Genomic DNA, 24,400 nt, shown 5'->3' with positions numbered 1-24,400 from the left:
GTGTGCCTTGTTAAAAGGTCATTTGTGGAATTTCTTTCATTATTAATGTGTTTGAGCCAATCAGTTGTGTTGTGTGACAATGTAGGGGTGGTATACAGAAAATAGCCCTATTTGGTAAAAGACCAAGTCCATATTATGGCAAGAACAGCTCAAATAAGCAAAGAGAAACGACAGTCCATCATTACTTTAATACATGAAGGTCAGTCAACACAGACAATTTTATGAACTTTGAAAGTTTCTTGAAGTGCAGTTGCAAAAACCATCAAGCGCTATGATGAAACTGGCTCTCATGAGGACCGCCACAGGAAAGGAAGACCCAGAGTTACCTCTGCTGCAGAGGATAAGTTCATTAGAGTTACCAGCATCAGAAATTGCAGCCCAAATAAATTCTTCACAGAGTTCAAGCAACAGACACATCTCAACATCAACTGTTCAGAGGAGACTGCGTGAATCAGGCCTTCATGGTTGAATTGCTGCAAAGAAACCACTACTAAAGGACACCAATAATAAGAAGAGACTTGCTTGGTTCAAGAAACATGAGCAATGGACATTAGACCGGTGGAAATCTGTCCTTTGGTCTGATGAGTCCAAATTTGAGATTTTTGGTTCCAACCGCCGTAACTTTGTGAGACGCAGAGTAGGTGAACGGATGATCTCCACATGTGTGGTTTCCACCATGAAGCATGGAGGAGGAGGTGTGATGGTGCTTTGCTGGTGACACTGTCTGTGATTTATTTAGAATTCAAGGCACACTTAACCAGCATGGCTACCACAGCATTCTGCAGCGATACGCCATCCCATCTGGTTTGCGGTTAGTGGTATATCATTTGTTTTTCAACAGGACATTAACCCAACAGAACTCCAGGCTGTATAAGGGCTATTTGACCAAGAAGGAGAGTGATGGAGTGCTGCATCAGACGACCTGGCCTCCACAATCACCCGACCTCAACCCAATTCAGATGGTTTGGGATAAGTCGGACCGCAGAGTGAAGGAAAAGCAGCCAACAAGTGCTCAGCATATGTGGGAACTCCTTCAAGACTGTTGGAAAAGCCAAGAGTGTGCAAAGCTGTCATCAAGGCAAAGGGTTGCCTATTTGAAGAATCTCAAATATAAAATATATTTTTATTTGTTAAACACTTTTTTGGTTACTACATGATTCCATATGTGTTATTTCATAGTTTTGATGTCTTCACTATTATTCTACAATGTAGAAAATAGTAACAATAAAGAAAAACCCTTGAATGGGTAGATGTTCTAAAACTTTTGACCAGTAGTGTATATATATATATATATATACAAAAGTATGTGGAAACCCCTTCAACTTAGTGGATTCGGCTATTTCAGCCACAACCGTTGCTGACAGGTGTATAAAGTCGAACACACTGCCATGCAATCTCCATAGACCATCATTGGCAGTAGAATGGCCCGTACTGAAGAGCTCAGTGACTTTCAATGCGGTACCGTCATAGGATGCCACCTTTCCAACAAGTCAGTTCGTCAAATTTCGGTCCTGCTAGAGCTGCCCCGGTCAACTATAAGTGATGTTATTGTGACAGCTCAGCTCAGCCGTGAAGTGGTGCGCCACACAAGCTTACAAAACAGGATCACCGCGTGCTGAAGCACCTAGCGTGCAAAAATCGTCTGTCCTCGGTTGCAACACTCATTACCAAGTTCCAAACTGCCTCTGGAAGCAATGTCAGCACAAGAACTGTTCGTCAGGAGCTTCATGAAATGGGTTTCCATGGCCGAGCAGCCACACACAAGCCTAAGATCACCATGCGCAATGCCAAGTGTCGGCTGGAGTGGTGTAAAGCTCACCGCCATTGGACCCTGGAGCAGTGGAAACGCGTTCTCTCGAGTGATGAACCACGCTTCACCATCTGGCAGTCAGACAGATGAATCTGGGTTTGGCGGATGATATGAGAACGCTACCTGACCCAATGCCTAGTGCCAACTGTAAAGTTTGGTGGAGGAGGAATAATGGTATGGGGTTGTTTTTCATGGTTTAGGCTAGGCCCCTTAGTTCCAGTGAAGGGAAATGTTAACGCTACAGCATACAATGACATTCTAGATGAATCTGTGCTTCCAACTTTGTGCCCCAGTGCACAAAGTGAGGTCCATAAAGAAATGGTTTGTCGAGATCGGTGTGGAAGAACTTCACTGGCCTGCACAGAGCCCTAACCTCAACCCCATCGAAAACCTTTGGGATGAATTGGAATGCCGACTGCGAGCCAGGCCTAATCGCCCAACATCAGTGCCTGACCTCACTAATGCTCTTGTGGCTGAATGGAAGCAAGACCCTGCAGCAATGTTCCAACATCTAGTGGAAAGCCTTCAATGAAGAGCGGAGGCTGTTATAGCAGCAAAGGGGGGGACCAACTCCATATTAATGCCCATGATTCTGGAATGAGATGTTCGACGAGCAGGTGTCCACATACTTTTGGTCTTGTAGTGTATATATGTTATGGGATGAATGGACATTGTGGACAGTATGTGGATAGAATATGTAGTGTACCTGAAGATTATGTAGGATAGAATAGTATATGTACAGCAATAGTTAAATAGGATGGCCTTGACTAGAATATAGTATATACATATGAAATGAGTAAAACAGTATGTAAACATTATTAAAATGACCAGTGTTCCATGTCTATGTACATAGGGCAGCAGCCTCTAAGGTGCAGGAATGAGTAACTGGGTGGTACCCGTCTAGTGACAGTGACTAAGTTCAGGGCTGGAGTACAGAGCCAAAACAACAAAAAATGGGTCACTGTCCCAATCCTTTTGGAGCTCACTGTATATGACTTGCCCTGTCTATGCCCAAGGATTACAGCGACAGAATTGTCTCTCGGATCAGTTGTAATTGTGTTGGCCTACCACTATCCAGTACCTACCCAGTGTAGCCTCAATGTTTAAAAAACTCCCTCTGTCTGTCTGTGAACAGGGAACTACCTGATCATGCCATCGGGGAACCTGCAGATAGCTAACGCCACTCTGGACGACGAGGGGCCTTACAAGTGTGCTGCTTACAACCCTGTCACACAGGAAGTCAAGACCTCCACCTCCACTGACCGCCTGCGCATACGCCGTGAGTCACCATGACCAAACACGACCAAACATGACCAAACCCTCATTATGAGCATGATAAAGTGATGTGATTTGTAACATTGAAATACCTCTTAATAAGATTAGAACAAGGCCAGTCAGACTTCATTGATAAACAACCCCTCCCTCCCTCCCCTCTCTCTCTCCCTCCCTCCCCCTCTCTCTCTCTCCCTCCCTCCCCCCTCTCTCTCTCCCTCTCTCCCTCCCTCCCCTCTCTCTCTCTCCCTCCCTCCTCTCTCTCTCCCTCCCTCCCCTCTCTCTCTCCCTCCCTCCCCTCTCTCTCTCCCTCCCTCCCCTCTCTCCCTCCCTGTAGGTTCAACATCAGAGGCAGCCCATATCATCTACCCCCCAGTGTCTCGCTCCATCATGGTCACTAAGGGACAGCGTCTGGTCCTGGAATGTGTGGCCAGCGGCATTCCCACCCCGCAGGTCACATGGGCCAAGGACGGCCAGGACCTGCGTTTCCATAACAACACGCGCTTTCTGCTCAGCAACCTGCTGATTGACTCGGCGGGCGAGGGCGACTCAGGGACGTATGCGTGTCACGCTGACAACGGCATCGGATCGGAGAGCGCCGCTACAGTGCTGTATGACGTGCTGGTGTTCGGTGAGTTGGGCTGAACTTTGGGTTCAGTAGGATGATACTAAGATGAGGTGTTATGGAGGTTTGTCGGTTCCTGTTCCTCTGAAGGCCCTGTGTGATGACACGTATTACAAGTTGTGAAAGGATCTGAAACAGAGTTACTGTAGCAGTGAGGTGGGGTTAACTTGGCTTATGGAGTGGCTCCATTTGACGGGGTTTTCCGTGAGGAGAGACTTGACGATTAGACTGACTCCCGTTTGGCGAAGTGAGAGAATAGTGGGCGCTGTGTGTTTGTGTTTGTGTGAGCTTGGCAGAGCGTTGTTGGGAAACATAAAAGGGCAGGGTTGTGTTATTTAGAATGTGTGTGGAGGCAGAGCTCTCATAGCAGGACTGGATGAGTGTTTTTACACTGATTCAGTGTCAGTTTGGGCTGTGTGCTCGTCTCGTAGCAGCTGGCACTAATTAAAGTGTGAGGGCTGCTGAAGGGATAATGAATTCTGCCTCTTCATGACCAGCCAACCATCAACTGACTGGCTTGGCCTGTCTCTGCACGGCACTCACTCACTCATTCACACACACACACACACACACACATATACATGAACACACACGCCGGCACGCACAACCATACAGACATACTTAATTAAGACTTAATCAAACTCACTCCCACACAACCATACAGACATACAGACATACAGACATACTTAATTAAGATTTAATCAAGCTCACTCCCACACAACCATACAACCATACAGACATACAGACATACATAATTAAGACTTAATCAAGCTCACTCCCACACAACCATACAGACATACTTAATTAAGACTTAATCAAGCTCAGTCCCACACAACCATACAGACATAATTAAGACTTAATCAAGCTCACTCCCACACAACCATACAGACATACTTAATTAAGACTTAATCAAGCTCACTCCCACACAACCATACAGACATAATTAAGACTTAATCAAGCTCACTCCCACACAACCATACAGACATACTTAATTAAGACTTAATCAAGCTCACTCCCACACAACCATACAGACATAATTAAGACTTAATCAAGCTCACTCCCACACAACCATACAGACATAATTAATTAAGACTTAATCAAACTCACTCCCACACAACCATACAGACATAATTAATTAAGACTTAATCAAGCTCACTCCCACACAACCATACAGACATAATTAAGACTTAATCAAACTCACTCCCACACAACCATACAGACATAATTAATTAAGACTTAATCAAGCTCACTCCCACACAACCATACAGACATAATTAAGACTTAATCAAACTCACTCCCACACAACCATACAGACATAATTAAGACTTAATCAAACTCACTCCCACACAACCATACAGACATACTTAATTAAGACTTAATCAAGCTCACTCCCACACAACCATACAGACATACTTAATTAAGACTTAATCAAGCTCACTCCCACACAACCATACAGACATACTTAATTAAGACTTAATCAAACTCACTCCCACACAACCATACAGACATACTTAATTAAGACTTAATCAAGCTCACTCCCACACAACCATACAGACATAATTAAGACTTAATCAAGCTCACTCCCACACAACCATACAGACATAATTAAGACTTAATCAAACTCACTCCCACACAACCATACAGACATAATTAAGACTTAATCAAGCTCACTCCCACACAACCATACAGACATACTTAATTAAGACTTAATCAAGCTCACTCCCACACAACCATACAGACATAATTAAGACTTAATCAAGCTCACTCCCACACAACCATACAGACATACTTAATTAAGACTTAATCAAGCTCACTCCCACACAACCATACAGACATAATTAAGACTTAATCAAGCTCACTCCCACACAACCATACAGACATACTTAATTAAGACTTAATCAAGCTCACTCCCACACAACCATACAGACATACTTAATTAAGACTTAATCAAGCTCACTCCCACACAACCATACAGACATACTTAATTAAGACTTAATCAAACTCACTCCCACACAACCATACAGACATACTTAATTAAGACTTAATCAAGCTCACTCCCACACAACCATACAGACATACATAATTAAGACTTAATCAAGCTCACTCCCACACAACCATACAGACATACTTAATTAAGACTTAATCAAGCTCACTCCCACACAACCATACAGACATACTTAATTAAGATTTAATCAAACTCACTCCCACACAACCATACAGACATAATTAAGACTTAATCAAGCTCACTCCCACACAACCATACAGACATAATTAAGACTTAATCAAACTCACTCCCACACAACCATACAGACATAATTAATTAAGACTTAATCAAACTCACTCCCACACAACCATACAGACATAATTAATTAAGACTTAATCAAGCTCACTCCCACACAACCATACAGACATACTTAATTAAGACTTAATCAAGCTCACTCCCACACAACCATACAGACATACTTAATTAAGACTTAATCAAGCTCACTCCCACACAACCATACAGACATACTTAATTAAGACTTAATCAAGCTCACTCCCACACAACCATACAGACATACTTAATTAAGACTTAATCAAACTCACTCCCACACAACCATACAGACATACTTAATTAAGACTTAATCAAGCTCACTCCCACACAACCATACAGACATACTTAATTAAGACTTAATCAAGCTCACTCCCACACAACCATACAGACATACTTAATTAAGACTTAATCAAACTCACTCCCACACAACCATACAGACATACTTAATTAAGACTTAATCAAGCTCACTCCCACACAACCATACAGACATACTTAATTAAGATTTAATCAAACTCACTCCCACACAACCATACAGACATACTTAATTAAGACTTAATCAAGCTCACTCCCACACAACCATACAGACATACTTAATTAAGACTTAATCAAGCTCACTCCCACACAACCATACAGACATACTTAATTAAGACTTAATCAAACTCACTCCCACACAACCATACAGACATACTTAATTAAGACTTAATCAAACTCACTCCCACACAACCATACAGACATACTTAATTAAGACTTAATCAAACTCACTCCCACACAACCATACAGACATACTTAATTAAGACTTAATCAAACTCACTCCCACACAACCATACAGACATACTTAATTAAGACTTAATCAAACTCACTCCCACACAACCATACAGACATACTTAATTAAGACTTAATCAAACTCACTCCCACACAACCATACAGACATACTTAATTAAGACTTAATCAAGCTCACTCCCACACAACCATACAGTCACTCACAATCAGCCATTATTCAAGCATATATGCTAGACATGACCTTACATTATACTCACAATACACAAACGAACCATCTCTGTCTCTGTAGAGCCTCCCCAGGTGACCGTAGAGCTCCAGCAACAGGAGGTGATGTGGGGGGAGAACGTACGCTTCAGCTGCCAGGCCAGGGGTAAACCCACCCCCTCTGTCGTATGGCTCCACAACGCCCGCCCCCTGGCCATGTCGCCACGCCACCGCCTGTCTGCCCGCGTGCTGCGTGTCATCAACGTGGGCCCGCAGGACGATGGCCTGTACCAGTGCATGGCTGAGAACGGCGTGGGCAGCTCGCAGGCCGCTGCCAGACTGGTCACCTTGCCAACCAGTAACCCGTCACGGTCATGGAAGCTGCCATCCAGCCTGCGTCCCCTGAGCCCAGACAAGGTGCTGTGGGAGCAGGTGCCAGTGAAGCCCGGGGCCACGGGTAGCGTGCTGACCCTGGACTGCTCTGGGCTAACTGGGCAGATCTCTGTGGCAGAGGCCCCTGTCATCCTCAGCCAGCCCAGGACCGTCAAGGCCGACTTTTATGATCTGACCTGGAAACCTCGCCACGATGGAGGCTCTGCTGTGGTGGAGTACATCGTCAAGTACAGAAAGGTACAGGCTAGTTAACTCATAAACCCACATGTACTAATACACACACTGTTATGCTAATTCAGTGTAGATTTATATTTGTCTACAACTACATTTCAAGTTCAGGTTTTATTGTCACATCCATAAGTACAGTGAAATGCTTAACTCGCATGCTCTACCCAACAGTGCAGTAATCAATATTTAAATAGTACAACTAATAAATATGAAAGAAAATGAAATAGATATTATAAAGTTGTCTACAATGACATATGTCTTTACATGTCCTCACAAACTAACTAATGCCTCCTCTCTTCTCTCCATCAGATTGAGGACCCTCCAGGTGAGTGGACCAGCAGCTGTATATCTGGGTCTCTCCACAAGCTGACCCTGGCCAAGCTGCAGCCAGCCAGTCTGTACGAGGTGGAGATGTCTGCTAAGAACTGTGCTGGCCTGGGACAACCGGCCATGATGACCTTCAGGACAGGCAAAGGTACATTTATTTACCTATCGACTCATCAAAATTATTATCATAAATGCCCCCATGTTGACGCATTCCCCCGGTATTTGTGTCTTTTTGCTAATACTCTTGTTTCCGTGCCAACAGGTCGTAGGGGTCCAGGGGGACATAACGAGCCCCCTAAAACTCCTGCAGTACCATCACCTCGCCTCTCTCGTAAGTCCCCGCCCCCCTCTCCTACTGTCCAGTATGGTTGGAACATAGATGGACCACAGTCACAACTCTTAATAGCCCTTTCAGCTGTTTCTAACATCCTGACAGATTTGTTATTAAACTGTTTGACTAACTGTTAACCCCCTCACCTTTCCACTCTGTACTAACATGTGATCTGTCTTGATCTCTCTTTCACTTTTAACACTAAAGGATGAGCTCACAGTAAGTCTTTGTACGTTGTTTACGTTACCTGCTTGTGTCTGTGAGTGTTTTAGCTTTAGTGGTATTGAGAGTGAGTCTGTCCTTGTGTCAGTGTGGTTATGTGTGCATTAATTTGGACCAATAATAGATTTGATGTCCGTTTAACTTCTATCACTTTTCCACAGCTCCCGAGGCCCCTGATAAGCCCACAATCTCCACGGCGACAGAGACGTCTGCATACGTAACGTGGATCCCGCGCGGTAACCGTGGTTTCCCCATCCAGTCATTCCAGGTGGAGTTTAAGAAGCTGAAAGGGAAGGGAGGGGGGGAATGGGAGGTGGCTGTCACTAATATCCCCCCCCAACGACTGTCTGTGGAGATCACTGGCCTGGAGAAAGGTGAGCTTCATCACCATCATCATCATCGTTATCCCTCATGACAAATGGCCTCATCATCATCCTCATCATTAGCATGACTGATTATCATCAACATTACTGTTTTAGTAATCATCATAATCATACCTATTTGAATAATGACTAAGTAATCAACATGGTTACCATCTGGTTACCATGTGTGGTCAGAGAAAGACAGAGGTTTGTTTGGTTATTTTAACCCGTGTGTGCTTTCTGTTTCCCTGTAGGCATATCTTATAAGTTCCGTGTGTTGGCAGTGAATGTGATTGGCGCCAGCCCCCCCAGTGTCCCCTCTAAGGCCTACACGGTGTTGGGTGGCGGCAGGCCCAACGAACGTCCTGTAGACGGACCCTACATCACTTATAATGAAGCCATCAACGAGACCACCATCATCCTCAAATGGACAGTGAGTGGAACAGGCTGTGTCCTTTATGTTTGTGTTGTCATCTTATACGTATGGCTGAAAACTCAAATTACTATCATTTTGTAAATATTCAATCTTTCATATATTTTCTCACCACAGTACACTGCCGTCAACAACACCCCTGTCTACGGTTTCTACATCTTCTACCGGCCGACAGACAGTGACAATGACAGTGACTATAAGAAGGACGTGGTGGAGGGGGACCGCTACTGGCACTCTATCAGTGACCTGCAGCCTGAGACGGCCTACGACATCAAGATGCAGAGCTTCAACGAGGGGGGAGAGAGCGAGTTTGGCAACGTGGTTATCTTAGAAACTAAAGGTAAGCAGATCTCTGTCTCTACCTGTATAGCCATCTCATTCACACGTGTACTCTCACAGAGAAACGCTAAAAAAGCAACATTGTTTCTAGAATGAATTTGATAGCCTGACTGTAATAAATGTTACATCAACTAAATGAACCCCTCCCTCCCCCAGCTCGTCTGAACCAGCGGCCCTCCCCGTCGGAGACGTCGTCCCAGAGACCAGAGCACTCTGGGGGGCCTGTGCCCCGTCCCAGCGACCTCCCCTACCTCATAGTGGGCGTGGTCCTGGGGGCCCTCGTGTTCATCATCGTAGCCTTCATCCCCTTCTGCCTGTGGAGAGCCTGGGCCAAAGAGAGTGAGTAGTGATGAGGATGATGATGAGGAGGAGGGTGGTGGTAGTAGTTGTTGGATCAAGTTCGATTTAGTCACCAACAAACTGTAGTTGTTTGAACTCAAAGAGTATCTCAAATATTCCCCCTCCTGAGGCCTCCTGAGTGGCGCAGCGGTCTAAGGCACTTGAGGAGTCACTACAGCCCCGGGTTCGATCCCAAGCTGTGTCACAGCCGGCCGTGACCGGGAGACCCATGAGGCGGCGCACATTTGGCCCAGCGTCGTCGGGGTTGGGGGAGGGTTTGGCTAGCGGGGATGTCCTTGTCCCATCGGGCTCTAGCGACTCCTTGTGACGGGCTGGGCACCTGCAAGGTGACTTCGGTCACCAGTTGGACAGTGTTTTCTCCGACACATGATTTGGCTGGCTTCCGGGTTAAGCGAGCAGTGTGTCAAGAAGCAGTGCGGCTTGGACAGATGGCTCTTGACCTTTGCCTCTCCCAAGTCCGTAGGGGAGTTGCAGAAATGGGACAAGACTGTAACTACCAATTGGGGAGAAAAAGGGGTAAAAGTACAAAAAAGTATAATTCCCCTCCCCCTTTATGACTTTGCTGATAGTTACTTTATTGAGGAAAAATGTACTGACTATAACTGTAATATGTGTTTGTCAGATGTATTGAAGCTATCTTAAGATGAATGCACTAACTGTAAGTCGCTCTACATCTCCTAAATGACTAAAATGTAACTGACCAATCCCGCCATTTTGAATTGACTAATCCCTTGATATATCAGCCCTGGAAGTCCTTCCATGTCTAACAACGGTACTTGTGTTTTCTCCCCTCCAGAGGAAATGTCAGACCTGTGTTTCCCAGCTGCGGCGTCCCCTGTCTCCTCTTGCCAGTACACCATGGTGCCCCTGCAGGGCCTGGCACTGGTCGGGCATTGCCACCTGGACCCCCACTTGCCCCCACCGCACGCCGACTACCCACCCATCGGACTGTACACCTCCAACGGGAAACACCATCCACCCACACACTGCCTGCCAGGACTACATCAGGTCAGACTGAGTTCCGTCCCCATTGGGAACCTAAGCTCGCCAAGTTCGTGTCTTGTGCTTCTCACTGATAAATCCCTGTTGGGAGCATATCAGTTTTGGGCACATTGTTTTTCATGAATAACAGAAGTCTAACTGATGTCTCTTGTTTCTGTTGCAGGAGGATGTGGAGTATGATATGGAGTGTGGCACCCTACTAGCACAGACCATGTCAAACGGACACGTCCCAGTCTACCACTACTCTAACAGGTAGGTACAGGACTGTTCTCACATCCTCAATTTCAGTCAGTCGGTCCGTCTCTGTGTGTGTATGTACACATGTATATAGAAGCATTCTCACCCAAACATGTCCCTCTATCAGTGAGCCTGAGCATCATGGGGACGGAGAAGATCACTGCTTTCTGCCCGATGACTCCACCCTCCAGCTACTCAACACCTCAGAACAGCCAATCAGCAGTCAGGACCTGACGGGGAACGCCCGTTTTTACAATGGGGATATCATAAAGGAGAATGACATCAATCAAGGTACAAGTCCGTTCTCACAAAACTTTAACATTATGCAACTTATGCATTTACCTCATGCTTAAGGAGCTATGAACGTGTGTTATGCCCACTGCAGATTTCAAATGACCATTTTAGATGAACATGTATTATATTCCCCTCTGTCTGTGTAGACCTACCCTGCTCTCCCTCTCCTCTGCTATCACTGGAGGAGGACTCCAAGGCGACAACCTCAGCAGCTACAACGCCAGAATCCCAAGATGCACTTCCACTCCAGGAAGTGAACACCCTCCAGAGTGAAACACCGCCGGTAGAACAAGGGACGTCAGATTAAACGGACGCTTGAAAAAACGCTATCAGAAAAACAGAAAACACAAAGTATTTATTTTTGTATCACAGATATTTATATATTTATGCTTTTGTACATACAAAAACGTTGTTTTATGCTGTGTACAAGAATATGTTCATATTGAAAGACACTTATCTGTGGGTCCTGTTGCTACAACCAGGACAAAGGGAGTTTGTGTTATCACGCTGTAATCCTACTCTGTGTTATAAAGACAGATCTGTTTTCGTATATATTAATGTCTGCATTTCTTGAGGAGGAAGGGGGAGTATTTGAATGTGATTCCAATCCTGGTGCTGATATAAGTCACAAATGAAATCTTCAACAGAATGTGGATGAGATACTACAGGATAGAGAGAAGTGCCATTCCACTGTTTCTCTGACCAGGCATCCGCAGCACATCTTCCAGTCTCCTCAGTCATTCCCTGTAGAATTCAAATGTTCCACAAGTCAGACATCTGGTTATTATACTCTCCTCAGCTGGAAATAAAAGACCAATGGACAGGGTTGTGCTGCTCGGTAGAGGCGAATGGAGAGCAAGCATTTGGACGAGGTACTACCTGAATATGCTCAATGATAATGCAGATTGGACACAACCCTCATGTATGTTGTGATGCAGTGTTGTGTATATACTCCCACTTCAGTCCTGTTCAGTGTTGTGTATATACTCCCACTTCAGTCCTGTTCAGTGTTGTGTATATACTCCCACTTCAGTCCTGTTCAGTGTTGTGTATATACTCCCACTTCAGTCCTGTTCAGTGTTGTGTATATACTCCCACTTCAATCCTGTTCAGTGTTGTCATAATGGTGCGACTCTCAACGTCTTCCGTTTTGTATAGAAATAACTGAGAAATATTATGCATTCTTCATCATTAACAAAGTATTAACGAGCGTATGCAACTTCAAAGCATTCTGCCTTTTGTTATTTTTACAGTACAGAGATTTATATATTGTATAGTTATTTATTTTTGGGAGCATGATTTCTTTTTTCTTATCACTGAATGGGAAAGATTCTGGAAGTTTTATCTGCTCCATTTTATTTTAGACAGAAATGACAGTCTGTTTACTGTTTATGCTGGCCACTATTCCAAACGACTGCCTTGTGAGGGAATCCGACTGGTGTGTCACTATTATTCTTCCCTCACAGCTAGGTGCATCAGTATTAGCCTTCCCCACGAGGCGTCTGAGATCAAAATGAAGGAGTTCCTGAATCTATAACCCATCTTTATGTGTGTAGACATCATGGTTACACAGGCAGAAGCACTATTGCATGTAAATAAAGCTTATAATGACATTTCCTTGGTTGTTTTTGCGTTTCATTTTAACCCTGTTAAATGGTTTGCGGTTTGTACGGAATTGAAATAAGTAGGTGTAATCACAAAGATTCCATTTCAGATTCATCCCTCACTTGATTTGTACTTCGCCCAACTGAAGGCCCCTACAGTACGGTGACTATTTAAGAACGGAAACTGATGACAACTGGACATTTACAGACAAAGTTCTAATCAATTAAAAAAATGTTAATAATCAACTTTATTTATTTACAGATACACACATATCAAAGTAACAATTATCATAAGAAACTTATTTACAAAACATCTCATAAATTCTGTACTGTACACCCTGATTTTAAGTTAGTAAATTTAAATTTGAGAATTTTGTGCACATGTTTTTCAAATAAATCCTCTTTTAGAAGTGAGTCAATGAAAGTACAAAACTCTTCATATAATTTTACGAGCAGATAAGTCGTCACGTCAGACCTATTTGCAAACCATATGGTTTACAAGCTTAATTTCCCCCATCTTAGTCATAGGAGTGCCTGATCAGTGAAATGCTATGACTTCAGTAACTAGGGCATCCGCTGCCATGTTAGGGTATCAATAGAACAGAAAGTTAAAGTATAACACTAACCATAAATAATATCAGAAATACCATTCAGCTGACCAACAGAAAAGATCACCAGCCCTTCCACCCGCTTTAATCCAAACAGAAGAGTTGAAATCCTTTCAATTCAATTGGCCATGGCATGACATTACTCCACGTAATACAACTCAATAAATGTTTCATCTGAAATGGAATCAGAACATTCCTGACTGCCACGTTGGCACGACAACACCTTAAGTCCCCTCACCTACACGGCAGAGCTCCCATCATGCCCCAGGATATGGCTGATGTTGTGGGCGAGGCGGTTGGGCTGCTTGCCTGAGTCTGCAGAGGAATTGTTGGAGAGGGACAGCAAAGGGGACATTGGCATGACAGAACCATCAGGCTGCATCGCCGTGGCGATCTCAGGGAACAGCGAAGTGAGGCTGAAGTTGGACAGGTGTGGGGTGATGCCAGAGGAGTTGCTGATGGGCATAGGGGGCATGTCTGAGAGTAGGGGGAAGGTTGCCTGGGCGAACCCTACGGAGCGCGGGGGAGACAGGATGGAGCCGAAGCGGTTGTTGAGGGGGGCAGAACTGCTCTTGTCGGCGCTGGGGCTGGTGAACATCTGGTTGGAGAAGTACTGGATGGGGATGTCGCTGGCCAGGCTGGGGTGGGCGGCAGGGGGGTAGGAGGGGTAGAAGGAGGGTAAGGTGTTCTGCGGTTCTACGGGGAGCAGGGCCGAGGGGCGGGAGGAGTTGGTCTGGCTAACAGGGGGGATGAAAGTAGAGTTGGCGTTGATAGGAGGGAGGTTCATTCCTCCATCCGGCATGAAGGAGAAGCCAAAGTTCTGGGCCAGGTGTTGGTCAGGCACCAGGTTGTTGTCCCCGGCGACCTGGGCACTGTCTGCCATAAAGCGAACGATACTGCTGCGCCGCGCCTCACTCCCTGACTGTGGTCGACCCAGCAGGTGGACGTCAGGCTCAAAGGGGTTCCCAGGTCTCAGGCTGCCTGACCGTGGTCGCTCTCCAGGCCTCAGCTTCCCGCTCTGGGCCTCCTGGGTGATTTGGCGGGAGCGCTGGCTGACTGCGGTGGGCGGTCTGGAGGAGGCTGTGGTGCGGCCTGGCTCAGAGCTGCTGTGGGGGGTAAGAGGGTGGGGGAGGCCTGTCCGTACCCCTGGGTGGGTGCCCATGTTCCCACTACCATGAGGAATGTGGCCCTTGTTGCCCTCCCCAAGCCTCATAGCTGGGGCCTTCTGGGTGGGAGGAACACTGGGGCTGGATGCTTTAGCCTGCATGTCCCCTGCCAAGTTGCCAGAAACACAGCTGTACTCCATACTGACCGGAGGACAGCACTGGACTGCCCTCTGGTGGTCGTTCTGCTCCAGGAGACTCTGCATAAAACTTTGATGACACCCTTCCTGGTCCCGGGTAAGACCTGGAGCACCAATCTGCACCCCCTGCGTCCCAGGATGGGGTCCACTGTACCCCCCACGGGTTCGCCCATCCCCTGGAGGCCCCGGGTTCATCCTGAAACCCCCCTGCTGGCCTCTCTGAGAGGAGGGACCTGATTTAGGTGTCGTGTCCTCAAAGCCCCCCAGCTGATGCCCCCCTTCAGCACCGGCCATTGTTTTAAACGGAGGACACTCAGAGACCCTCTGGACGTCTGCAGAACCTGGGTGGTCTGGGGGCAGCCGGCTCTGAGGGTTGTGTGTGACGTTGCCCTTCACTCTGGGTGTGTCCAGGTATCCCCGTAGGTCTGGCTGTTCCTGTGTAGTACCGCGGGTGGCCTGCAGATGGAGCACCATGCGCTGCTGCTCATCACTAGACGAGCCCTTCCCAATGAGGGCCTCTGCAGAATAGCTGGAGACCCGGTGGTGATCCTGGCGCGGGGGGGCACAGCCCAGGTCGGAGGGCTGGGAGGCAGGGTTGCTGGGCTGGGAGGTCAGGTGCTGCTCCAGGTTTCTAGAGCTCATCAGCCTCTGCATGGTGCTGTGGTCCTGATCAGACTGAAGGGAGGGGAAAGAGAGAAGAAAATAATGGATAAAAACATACAGAAAACAGACTTCATTCTAAATCATCCTAATGGAGGGCGTGCACATGTTTTTAATGTATACCCAGAGCCACAAAACAAGATAATAAAATCATTATCATTATGTATTCAACACAGCCTCAGTAGTTCCTGTACCTTGAGGTGTTCCTGGGCCAGGTGGCTGCTGTGGTGACCTCTGGGTCCCGCTGGTCCTGGCTGGGCCTCACAGCTCTTCTCCTGGTGCCGCGACCCAAAGTGCTGCTGCTGGATCTGTTGCTGCTGGAGGTGCTGGTGTCTGGAGTGGGAGCTCTGCTGCTGCTGTTGAGGGTGTTGTTGTAGATGTTGCTGCTGTGACAGGGCTTGTGGTTGGTGCTGTTGTTGTGTTTGCTGTTGGTGCTGTTGTTGTGACTGTTGTTGTGACTGTTGCTGGTGCTGCTGGTGTGTTTGAGGTTGTTGTTGATGTGATTGTTGTGACTGTTGATGCTGGTGCTGCTGAACTCCTCCCTTCTCCTGGTGGTGTTGTTTCTGACCCCCTCCAACCAGCCCCCGCTTCTTCTGGACCTGCTGCAGCGCCCTCTGGTGGAGGCTGTGGAGCTGTGCAGGGTCAGGCTGGATCAGGTGGTGCTGGAGCTGGTACAGGTGGTGCCTCTGGTGCTCCTGTTGTTGCTGCTGCTGCTTCTGGTAGGGGTTCCCCCCGAGGTGTTGGCCTGGCTGGGGTGCACCATGCTGGGGGTGGCCATGGGGCAGGTGGAGCACACCTGGTTGGTTGTGTTCCTGTGTGTGCAGCTGGGGGGTGCAGTGGCTCTCGGTGGGTCGGAGCATTGTATTCATGAAGGTGTTGCCCGAGAACAGGGTACCCACTCCGTCTGGGTTGATCCTGGTCATGATGGATGAGGTGGTAGGGGGTAGCTGGGGTACCATCATCTGGCTGTGGTCCAGGGGTTTGACCTCCATGCGGCCCACGTTAGAGGCCGACGAGCAGGTCTTCTGTCGCTTGTTACTGCTGGACAGTATCACATCATCCTGGGCTGGCCGCTTGGACAAGTCCTTGATGTATCGCGGCTCACCCACCCCCACCTGGGGCCTCATCAGGGGGGCGTACTCGTTCAGCTGGACTGAGCCTGAGAAGGGAGGAAGGACAGGGGTGGAGTTTTGGGAAACATGGGCTGAGTTCCCTGCAGGGGATGGGACTGAGCCCAGCTGCCCAGCCAGACTGAGGGAGCCTGGGTAGGCCTGCTGCTGGCTGGAGCTGGGCCGGATCAGGTTGTTGACGCTGAGGGTGCCGGAAGTACCAGACTGGGCCTGGCTCTGGGGGTGAGAGTGGGACTGGGAGAAGGAGATGTTCTGTGGATGTCTGACTGCGGATGTCTGATCTCCAGCCTGGCCCCTAACAGACACCTGTTTAGCCACTGGAGTCTCCATCTGTTTGGTGAGCTTTGTCTGTTGTCCAGCACCCCTCTCTTTGCTGTTGGAGGCTTGCTGGGACTTGGAGTTGGGTTCCCATGCAGGTGTTGGGGTGTTTGTTGAGGTGGAGTTGTCCACGGTGCAGCCCCCCACCCTCCTCCCGGGACTGTCCTGCTCCAACATAGCCAGGATATCAGCCTGCTCGCTGGCAAAAGTGAACGGTCCAAAATGACCTGGCGAGGAACTGACACTGTGGCCTGTGGGAAGCATAGACGCCACAGAGAAGCTCCTTCCACCACCTGCGCCACCAGACATGAGCGAGTCAGTCTGTCTGTTAGGAGCCGGAGGCTGAGCCATGGGTTCGTGGTCTAGCGCGTACACCTGCTGTGGGAGAGTGTAGTCCATTCTAGAGGGAGCAGCATCACTCCTCACGCTCGCTTTCTCCATCGCTGCGCTGGGGTGGCCCTCTCCCTGAGGTTCCTTCTCCCTGCCTGACACCGCTGTCACTTTCAGCTCAGCACGATGGGATGGTGTGGAAGTGGGCATGGTCATTTGCTGGGTCGAGGGTCTGTTATAGGGGACCCATTTCCTGTATTCTGATGGCATGGTCATGGGGACTGTTACAGAGGGTGAGGCAAAAGACAGGGCACCGGAGCAGGGGGTTGGAGTGGAGGGGCCCGAAGGAGAAGCCATGGGCTGGGACTGTGTCTGGGTTGTAGGCTGAGACTCCTGGCTGTTGGCTGCCTTGGTCTGACCCTGTGATGACGAAGTGAGCTGAGCAGACTGGAGAGACACCACTGGTCTACTTCCTATTGAGTTTACAGTGCTGACTGAGGGTTGACATGCTACTGAAGACATCACACCCGTAGACCTAGATCTGGTCACCGTGGAACAGGCACCGGTCACCATAGATCTGCTCTGTCTAGAACTGCCATTAGTGGTAGCTGATCTAGTTTGCACAGTGCTGATAGTAGTAGTGACCGGCTGTCTGTTCTGTGTGACTGTAGGTCTGAGGTGAGTGGAGCTGTCACTAACGGCGACCGCAGGTTGTTGACTCTGAGAAGAAACAGTTGAAGTGACTGTAGGTCTGAGGTGAGTGGAGCTGTCACTAACGGCGACCGCAGGTTGTTGACTCTGAGAAGAAACAGTTGAACTGGCTGTAGGTCTGAGGTGAGTGGAGCTGTCACTAACGGCGACCGCAGGTTGTTGACTCTGAGAAGAAACAGTTGAAGTGACTGTAGGCTTTTCTGCTGCAGAAGTGACAGTAGCTAGACTCACAACACTAGTGATAATGAGTTCACTCTGTGTGGAGCTAATAATAATACTACTACCACTACTAACTGCTGCAGTACACGGAGTGACACTTGTCACAGAGGTTTTACTCTGTGTGGGGCATTCACTGGAGACAGTTGGTCCACTATATGAACTAGTAGTCACACTATTACCTTCAGGAGAGGACAGTGTAGAGTTGATACTAAGCTCAACAGGTCTGGTCTGTGCTGAAGCCTCACTAATACTAACTGTGGGTGTGTTAGCTGTAGTGCTGACAGGGAGTGGCTTTGGCTGAACTGTCACAGCAACAGAGGATGGGATTCCCTGAGGCACAGTGACCTCTTGTTCCAGATGGTCCCCTGTTAAAGCCACTGGCTTCGCTGCGATGGTGACAGGCCGTCCCTGTTTGGGCTCCTTCTTCCTCACTAACTTGGTCCTCTTGGTGGTGGCCCTCTTAGGTCTGGGCACTGAGGTTGTGCCAGGCTGTCTCCACAAGGCCTTCCCTGTACCCATCGCCAGCCCTGGTCTGTGTGGAGTCACACTGGGGATCTGGATCTGCCTGATGGGGGAACTGTGTGGAGCTGCTAAAATGGGGACAGAAGATAACTTCTGCTGTGGCACTATAGAGTAGGATGGTGAGGCTAGGGTTCGCTGGACGTTACTCTGGGTGGAGATGCACGACGGCATGCCCTGTGAGAAGCTCTGGTTGAGACTGCTGAGGGCTTCCAGGGTGTGCAGAGCCATGTTGGTGGTGGGCTCCTCAGCGGTGCTGGGCTCCTCAGCGGTGCTGGGCTGGATCAGCTGGAGACTGCTCTGGCCACCCTTACAGCCTGACTTTGAGGTCTTCATGGGCTGCAGGGCAAACACCTGCCCGTTCACAGTGATGGTCTGAGGGTTCGGGGGAACCGGGGGGGCTTGGGGTGTCTGGGTTTGAGGGACGGGACGTGGTAGAATGTGAACCAACTGTTTACCCCCAACGATCTGTTGCCCAGTGGTGGAAGTTGTGGAGCTGGTAGCGACAATCTGATTGGGTGCTGCCGCAGGCACCATGCCAACCTGAGGGTTCTGAGGAGGTGCAGGTGGAGGCTGATTGGAAGCCTGGATGATGACGATGTGCTGACAAGGCGTCTGATTTGTTAAGTCGTCCCTGACAACCGACTGGGCTGAGCAGGGATTGGCCTGCTGTAGGATGACAACACTCGGGTTGTTAGTGTTCTGGGGAGTCGTTACCCCAGCAACTGCTGTCCCAGTAGGGTTCATTTGCAATACCTGCATGGTCTGGAGGAGGGGCCTAACATCTGCCTGGGGGTGGGCTTGAGCCTGGACCTGAGGAACCATAGCTGGTTGGGGTTGAGTCATGAGGACAGTCTGTGGATGGGAGGGGACTGTTGCCTGTTGTTGTACAGCAGGTTGAGGTTGTGACATCATAGTTGAGTGGGCTACCACAGCAGGCTGGGGCATTATGGCTGACTGAGGAAGGACAGTACACTGTGGCTGGGAAGCCACGACTGGCTGGGCCTGGTGCTGGGCCAGGATAGCTGGCCGTAGCTGGGGTTTCCTCTGGATGGAAGGATGGGCTTGGATATGGGCAGTGATGGGTGTCTGGGGCTGTGTGGGTACCTGTGGCTTCATTTGAATATGAATGGGTTGAACTGATAGTTTAGTGCCCACAATCTGTTGGATACTCTGCTGCCCAGAGGTGCTAGTCTCTGGGGTGGGGAGTGACTGGCAGACAGGTTGCACTGTGTTCCCAGCCAGCTGTAAGGTAGTCCAGGTGGTCTGTGTGCTCCCTGCTGCACTGGCCCCGAGAACGGTTGGGCTGCTGTCTATAGTCGTATAGCTCATAGTCCTGATGGCAGCGTTCTGGGTGGTTATGACCTGGGGAAGGGCTGTAAAGCTGGGGACAGGATGGAGCGAGAGTGGGGTGTCCAGACTGGCTGCAACGGTGAGACTAGGGGCTGGGGTGGCAGGCTGGGGCAAGGCTGCAGTGACCGTGGGGAGAGGGCAGATACCCTGGAGGGTGATGTAGGACACAGAGGGGGGTAGTTTGGGGGCTAAAAGTACCTCTTCTACACACTGTTCCACCAGCTTGATGCCAGGTGTAGACACTATAGGGGCTAGGGTTGCCCTAGGGAGGAGCGGAGGGGCAGAGGAAGGGACACTGACGTGCTGAAGAGCCCCGAATACCCTATCCCCTACTGTGATGTCACAAGACGACTGAACATTCCCAGCCTCGACTGGTTGCTTCCCCAGATCGGAAGCTGGACTAGGTTCCTTCCCTGCTGGACATATCACATTCCCATTGGAGTAGACAATAATTCCTTTGGGGAGCTGGTGAGTGGGCGTTACTTTGGCGACCTTTGCACAGCGCAGCTTTCCCTTCCAGTGGACGGTGGGGTCGTCCAGGAAGTTGATGTCGTGGGCTTTGAGCAACTCAATGTAATGGCCGCTCTCCCTTCGCAGCTCGTCCAGCTGACGCCGCAGCCGTCGGATCTCCTCAACTGCAGGGATTGGAGACAACAAGGATGAGTGGTCGTCAACACAGACTCTCAAACACCTGTATGTAAAATGTACGCAAAAACGCTAAATGGCATATATTATCAGTACCTCACACAGGTAGGTTCAAACACTATGTAGACAGACTGGCACAACTAGACGTGTACGCTCAAACGCTGTAAAATGCAAGCAAACAAATAGGAAAATGCACTGTCACGCCATACTTATTGTGAAGCACACAAAATATCTCACCTTGTACTCGTTCTCCCCCTTCGAGAAGCATGGCGTCATTTTGTTTCTGCAGCTCACTTATGTAAAGGTAGGCCTGGTCCAGGATCATGTTCTTACTCTAAAGACGAAGGGGATGTCAGCATGGGATTTACATGGATACTGACACAAGACAAACACATACAGCAGGATATCAACAGGAACTACAGCCTCAGACCAAAGGATAAATATCACACCTTGAGAAAAGAACCGAGCCCGTAAGTTCTATGGTTCGGTGCAAAAACACACAAAGGAGTGTGTGTGTGTGGCTGTGTTTACACAGACAGTCCAATTATGATCTGTTTTGCACTAACTGGTCTTTTGACCAATCACATAAGATCTTTTCAGATCAGATATTTAATTTTTTCATTTAACCTATAAATAACTAGACAAGTCAGTTAAGAACAAATTCTTATTTACAATGACGGCATACCCCGGCCAAACCTTTCCCTAACCCTAATGATGCTGGGCCAATTGTGCGCCACCCTATGGGACTCCTGATCACGGCCGGTTGTGATACAAATCAGGATCGAACCGGGGTCTGTAGTGACGCCTCTAGCACTGCGATGCAGTGCCTTAGACCGCTGCAAAGCTCAGGATTTTTAATAGCTGATCTGATTGGTCAATAGACCAATTAGTGAAAAAAATATCAGAATTGGGCTGCCTGTCTAAACGCAGCCTGTGTTACCTGCTTAAGTGCCTGGGAACATGGTAGAAGGTCCCCAATACGGTTAATTCCAGCATTGATCTTCTCTTTTCGCTGTCTCTCAACTTAAGGACAACCAAACAAAACAAAAATAAAAACTTAGTGAGTCACTCCCAGGAAATGCTGGGAAATGACAGAAAAAGCCAAACTACAACAACAATATTTCACCTGCATTGTGAGATTCCTTGTTTTTCTTCTTTCTGAAAGAGAAAATGGATAAAGAGGTTAGACAATGTTGTGTGCCTGAAAACTTAAATACAGAAGAATTTATTTGCCCTTACCGTGGTTTATGGCCAGGAGTCTGGTTCTCTGTCATCTCTGGCATCCTGGCCTACTCGACTGCCTGTATAACAGGCACTGGTCACCACGCTTGCAGGCCTACCATCAAATCCCTTCCCTGGCCGACCTGCAACCCAAACACAAGAGACCAAGGAGTGAGGAGGGATGATGACTAGACAAAACACTTGATTATAAATATGTAACAGATGCACACTCATGAATAAGACACGGCTGTTCAGCAACAACAGTCCTCCCAAATGCAAGTAGCCCCATGATGTTAACAACTAATTTGTAAGGTCAGACATGAGCCACACAACAGTTTTGTTATTAAGCATTTATATTGTTGTAATTCTGTGATAATCACCATCTACTAGTTAGCTGTGTTTATTCTGAATAACACTGTACTGCATCTATTTATCACAACAAGAAGGGACGAGATGCGGAGCGTAGACCCTTGCCAATAATCGGGTCGTTGGAATTAAAGATACTGTGGCCTTACATGTAAACAATGAGCTTAGTCCAACGCTGAGCGAGTCGGTTATCCCAGTTAGCTACCTGAAAATAATGAATTAATATTATCTGACATGCTGTCTTGAATGAAATCTATTGGGGGCAATAGCGGTTATTCTTGGAGAACAAGCGTGATGTTGGCAAAGAGTGAGTTGACCCACAAACATCCCCATTTTGAACCTAACTTACTTGTTAGGTAGTTAACGTTAGCTCATTAGCTAACTAGCACTGCTATCATGGTGTTAAAGTAGGTTCGCATAAAATAATTCGTCTTTTGAAGTATGAATTTGAACGACTGAAATAAAACACAATAATCATACTCACATGCACAGTACATGGGATAACAATATCGTGGAAATATAAACACTCACCCTCCAGCTTGCTAGCTAGCAGTGTTAGTTAGCTAGGCTTCACATCAAGCTTACTTGGTGAACAAAATAATGCAATCAAAAGACCACCTGGAAAAATTGTCAAATCACCCTTGTGATTGTCAAATCACTTTTAAATTGGGGAAATTGTTAAATTAATTAGCTAGCAACTTACCTGTACCTTCCCCATTTTGGAATTTAGTTCCTGTCAAAACTTTGGTTTTCCCAGAGAGGAAGAGGCCCAACTCGGCGGAAAATCTGTCTCCCTCCAGCAGGTGGCGTATTTAGTTTTTTTAGAATGGAGGTCAATGAGTGTCTAATTTGCTAAACAAAACAATTAATGTCTTATTTGCTACGTGAGGTTTATTTGATATAATATAATGCTTAAGTTGTTACGATTGTACTGATATAAGTAGTACACGTGACATCCCGGCAACTTTGAGTTGTCTCGAGATGGCTATTCATGACATGAGGCTAGTAGCGCATAGCATCTCTCTCCATTGAATACAGGCGGTTGACGTCAACAACCCTCATCGAATATTCAAAAATAATTACAAATGGGATGGCTGGTCGTTATGCTTCGTTAGAAGAGGGACGCAAAAATGGTCGTACCAATCGGCATTACCGGACAAGAAAGCGTTTTTTTTTTTATTAAAAAGAAGAAAGCAGGTGACCGCAAAACTAAGCCAGCACGATGGTATGCGTTGCTATGGTAATTTCAGTAAACAAATCACTGCTAAACAACATCCGGTAGAAAATAATATGGCACACGTCAAAATATGAGATATTTGAACTATGGCTGCAAGTCCCGTCTACGGTGACGGCATTTACCATCGTGCTCTCATTGAAATACGATCCAAACGCAGCATTAGTTACTTTTTCATGTTTTGACCCAGTCTTTACATTCTAATCCTTCGACGTTGCTATGCTAAACAAATCATTGGCACGTTAGCTTGCAGCGAATCAATGATGAGACAAGAACTTCAATAAATAATGATTTAATAAATATCCAATAAGTCATGGTATGTTGCGGGAGTAGTTTCCCACAACGCCCTCATCAACCAATCAGCATCCAGGATCCAATCAACTCTCAACCTAACGCAAAATCAAGTAGTAAGGAGAAAGAGGCGTAGGTAAACTGAAACTAATTGGAATCAAGAGATTCGGTCTATGATCCAATCAAAATATGTACTGGGTCATACTCCTGAAATGTGATTTGAAAGATTGACGGCTCAAGCAGGATCACTGTACAAACCATTGAGTCAGATTTGAGCTGGTTGTACAATAGTGCATTTTTATACTCATGTATTTGGACTTCCTGCTGTAGAGCAAATTGCCCCTCAGGGATAATA

At 47.5% G+C, this 24,400-nt stretch overlaps 2 protein-coding genes across 5 annotated transcripts in view; one reads left to right on the top strand and one right to left on the bottom strand.

Moving 5' to 3' along the window:
- The window catches only part of LOC139531640 (brother of CDO-like), a 49,656-nt gene extending 36,506 nt beyond the window's left edge, over window positions 1–13,150 (top strand). Inside the window, exons 5-17 of the mRNA XM_071328281.1 lie at window positions 2,946–3,089; window positions 3,420–3,713; window positions 7,091–7,635; window positions 7,936–8,101; window positions 8,216–8,284; window positions 8,668–8,880; window positions 9,123–9,301; window positions 9,419–9,641; window positions 9,797–9,979; window positions 10,797–11,008; window positions 11,166–11,254; window positions 11,367–11,530; window positions 11,680–13,150. Coding sequence (XP_071184382.1) covers window positions 2,946–3,089; window positions 3,420–3,713; window positions 7,091–7,635; window positions 7,936–8,101; window positions 8,216–8,284; window positions 8,668–8,880; window positions 9,123–9,301; window positions 9,419–9,641; window positions 9,797–9,979; window positions 10,797–11,008; window positions 11,166–11,254; window positions 11,367–11,530; window positions 11,680–11,840 — 2,642 coding nt within the window. The 3' untranslated portion in view covers window positions 11,841–13,150. The remainder of the gene's footprint in view (window positions 1–2,945; window positions 3,090–3,419; window positions 3,714–7,090; window positions 7,636–7,935; window positions 8,102–8,215; window positions 8,285–8,667; window positions 8,881–9,122; window positions 9,302–9,418; window positions 9,642–9,796; window positions 9,980–10,796; window positions 11,009–11,165; window positions 11,255–11,366; window positions 11,531–11,679) is intronic.
- A 217-nt stretch (window positions 13,151–13,367) lies between these two features.
- LOC139531639 (basic helix-loop-helix domain-containing protein USF3-like) lies at window positions 13,368–23,399 on the bottom strand. Of its 4 annotated transcripts, XM_071328277.1 has the most exons (8): window positions 23,224–23,399; window positions 22,670–22,725; window positions 22,173–22,297; window positions 22,060–22,091; window positions 21,874–21,956; window positions 21,171–21,267; window positions 15,903–20,923; window positions 13,368–15,723 (listed from the first exon to the last, which is right to left on the bottom strand). In XM_071328277.1, exons 3-8 carry the CDS (start codon window positions 22,214–22,216, stop codon window positions 13,984–13,986), a joined length of 7,017 nt encoding a protein of 2,338 aa, XP_071184378.1. In that variant the 5' UTR covers window positions 22,217–22,297; window positions 22,670–22,725; window positions 23,224–23,399; the 3' UTR covers window positions 13,368–13,983. The 4 variants fall into 4 exon arrangements, with proteins under 4 accessions (XP_071184378.1, XP_071184381.1, XP_071184379.1 ...); XM_071328280.1 differs by lacking the exon at window positions 21,874–21,956 and having other exon boundaries at window positions 23,224–23,398; XM_071328278.1 differs by lacking the exon at window positions 22,670–22,725 and having other exon boundaries at window positions 23,224–23,398.
- Between the last annotated feature and the right edge of the window lie 1,001 nt (window positions 23,400–24,400).

The sequence above is a fragment of the Salvelinus alpinus genome, chromosome 10, assembly GCF_045679555.1.
Source record: "Salvelinus alpinus chromosome 10, SLU_Salpinus.1, whole genome shotgun sequence".
Lineage (NCBI taxonomy): Eukaryota > Metazoa > Chordata > Actinopteri > Salmoniformes > Salmonidae > Salvelinus > Salvelinus alpinus.
The sequence above is the reverse complement of the archived record's forward strand: the minus strand, read 5'-3'. Positions and strand labels throughout refer to the sequence as shown.

Bases quoted from the DNA above. Each gene is read 5' to 3' on its own strand.
- LOC139531639 (XM_071328277.1), bottom strand. From the start codon at position 22,216: ATGCCAGAGATGACAGAGAACCAGACTCCTGGCCATAAACCACG. The intron at 21,957-22,059 runs GTGAAATATTGT...GTTGTCCTTAAG, and splicing joins CAAGGAATCTCACAATGCAG to TTGAGAGACAGCGAAAAGAG. The intron at 15,724-15,902 runs GTACAGGAACTA...CCCTCCCTTCAG, and splicing joins TGGCCCAGGAACACCTCAAG to TCTGATCAGGACCACAGCAC.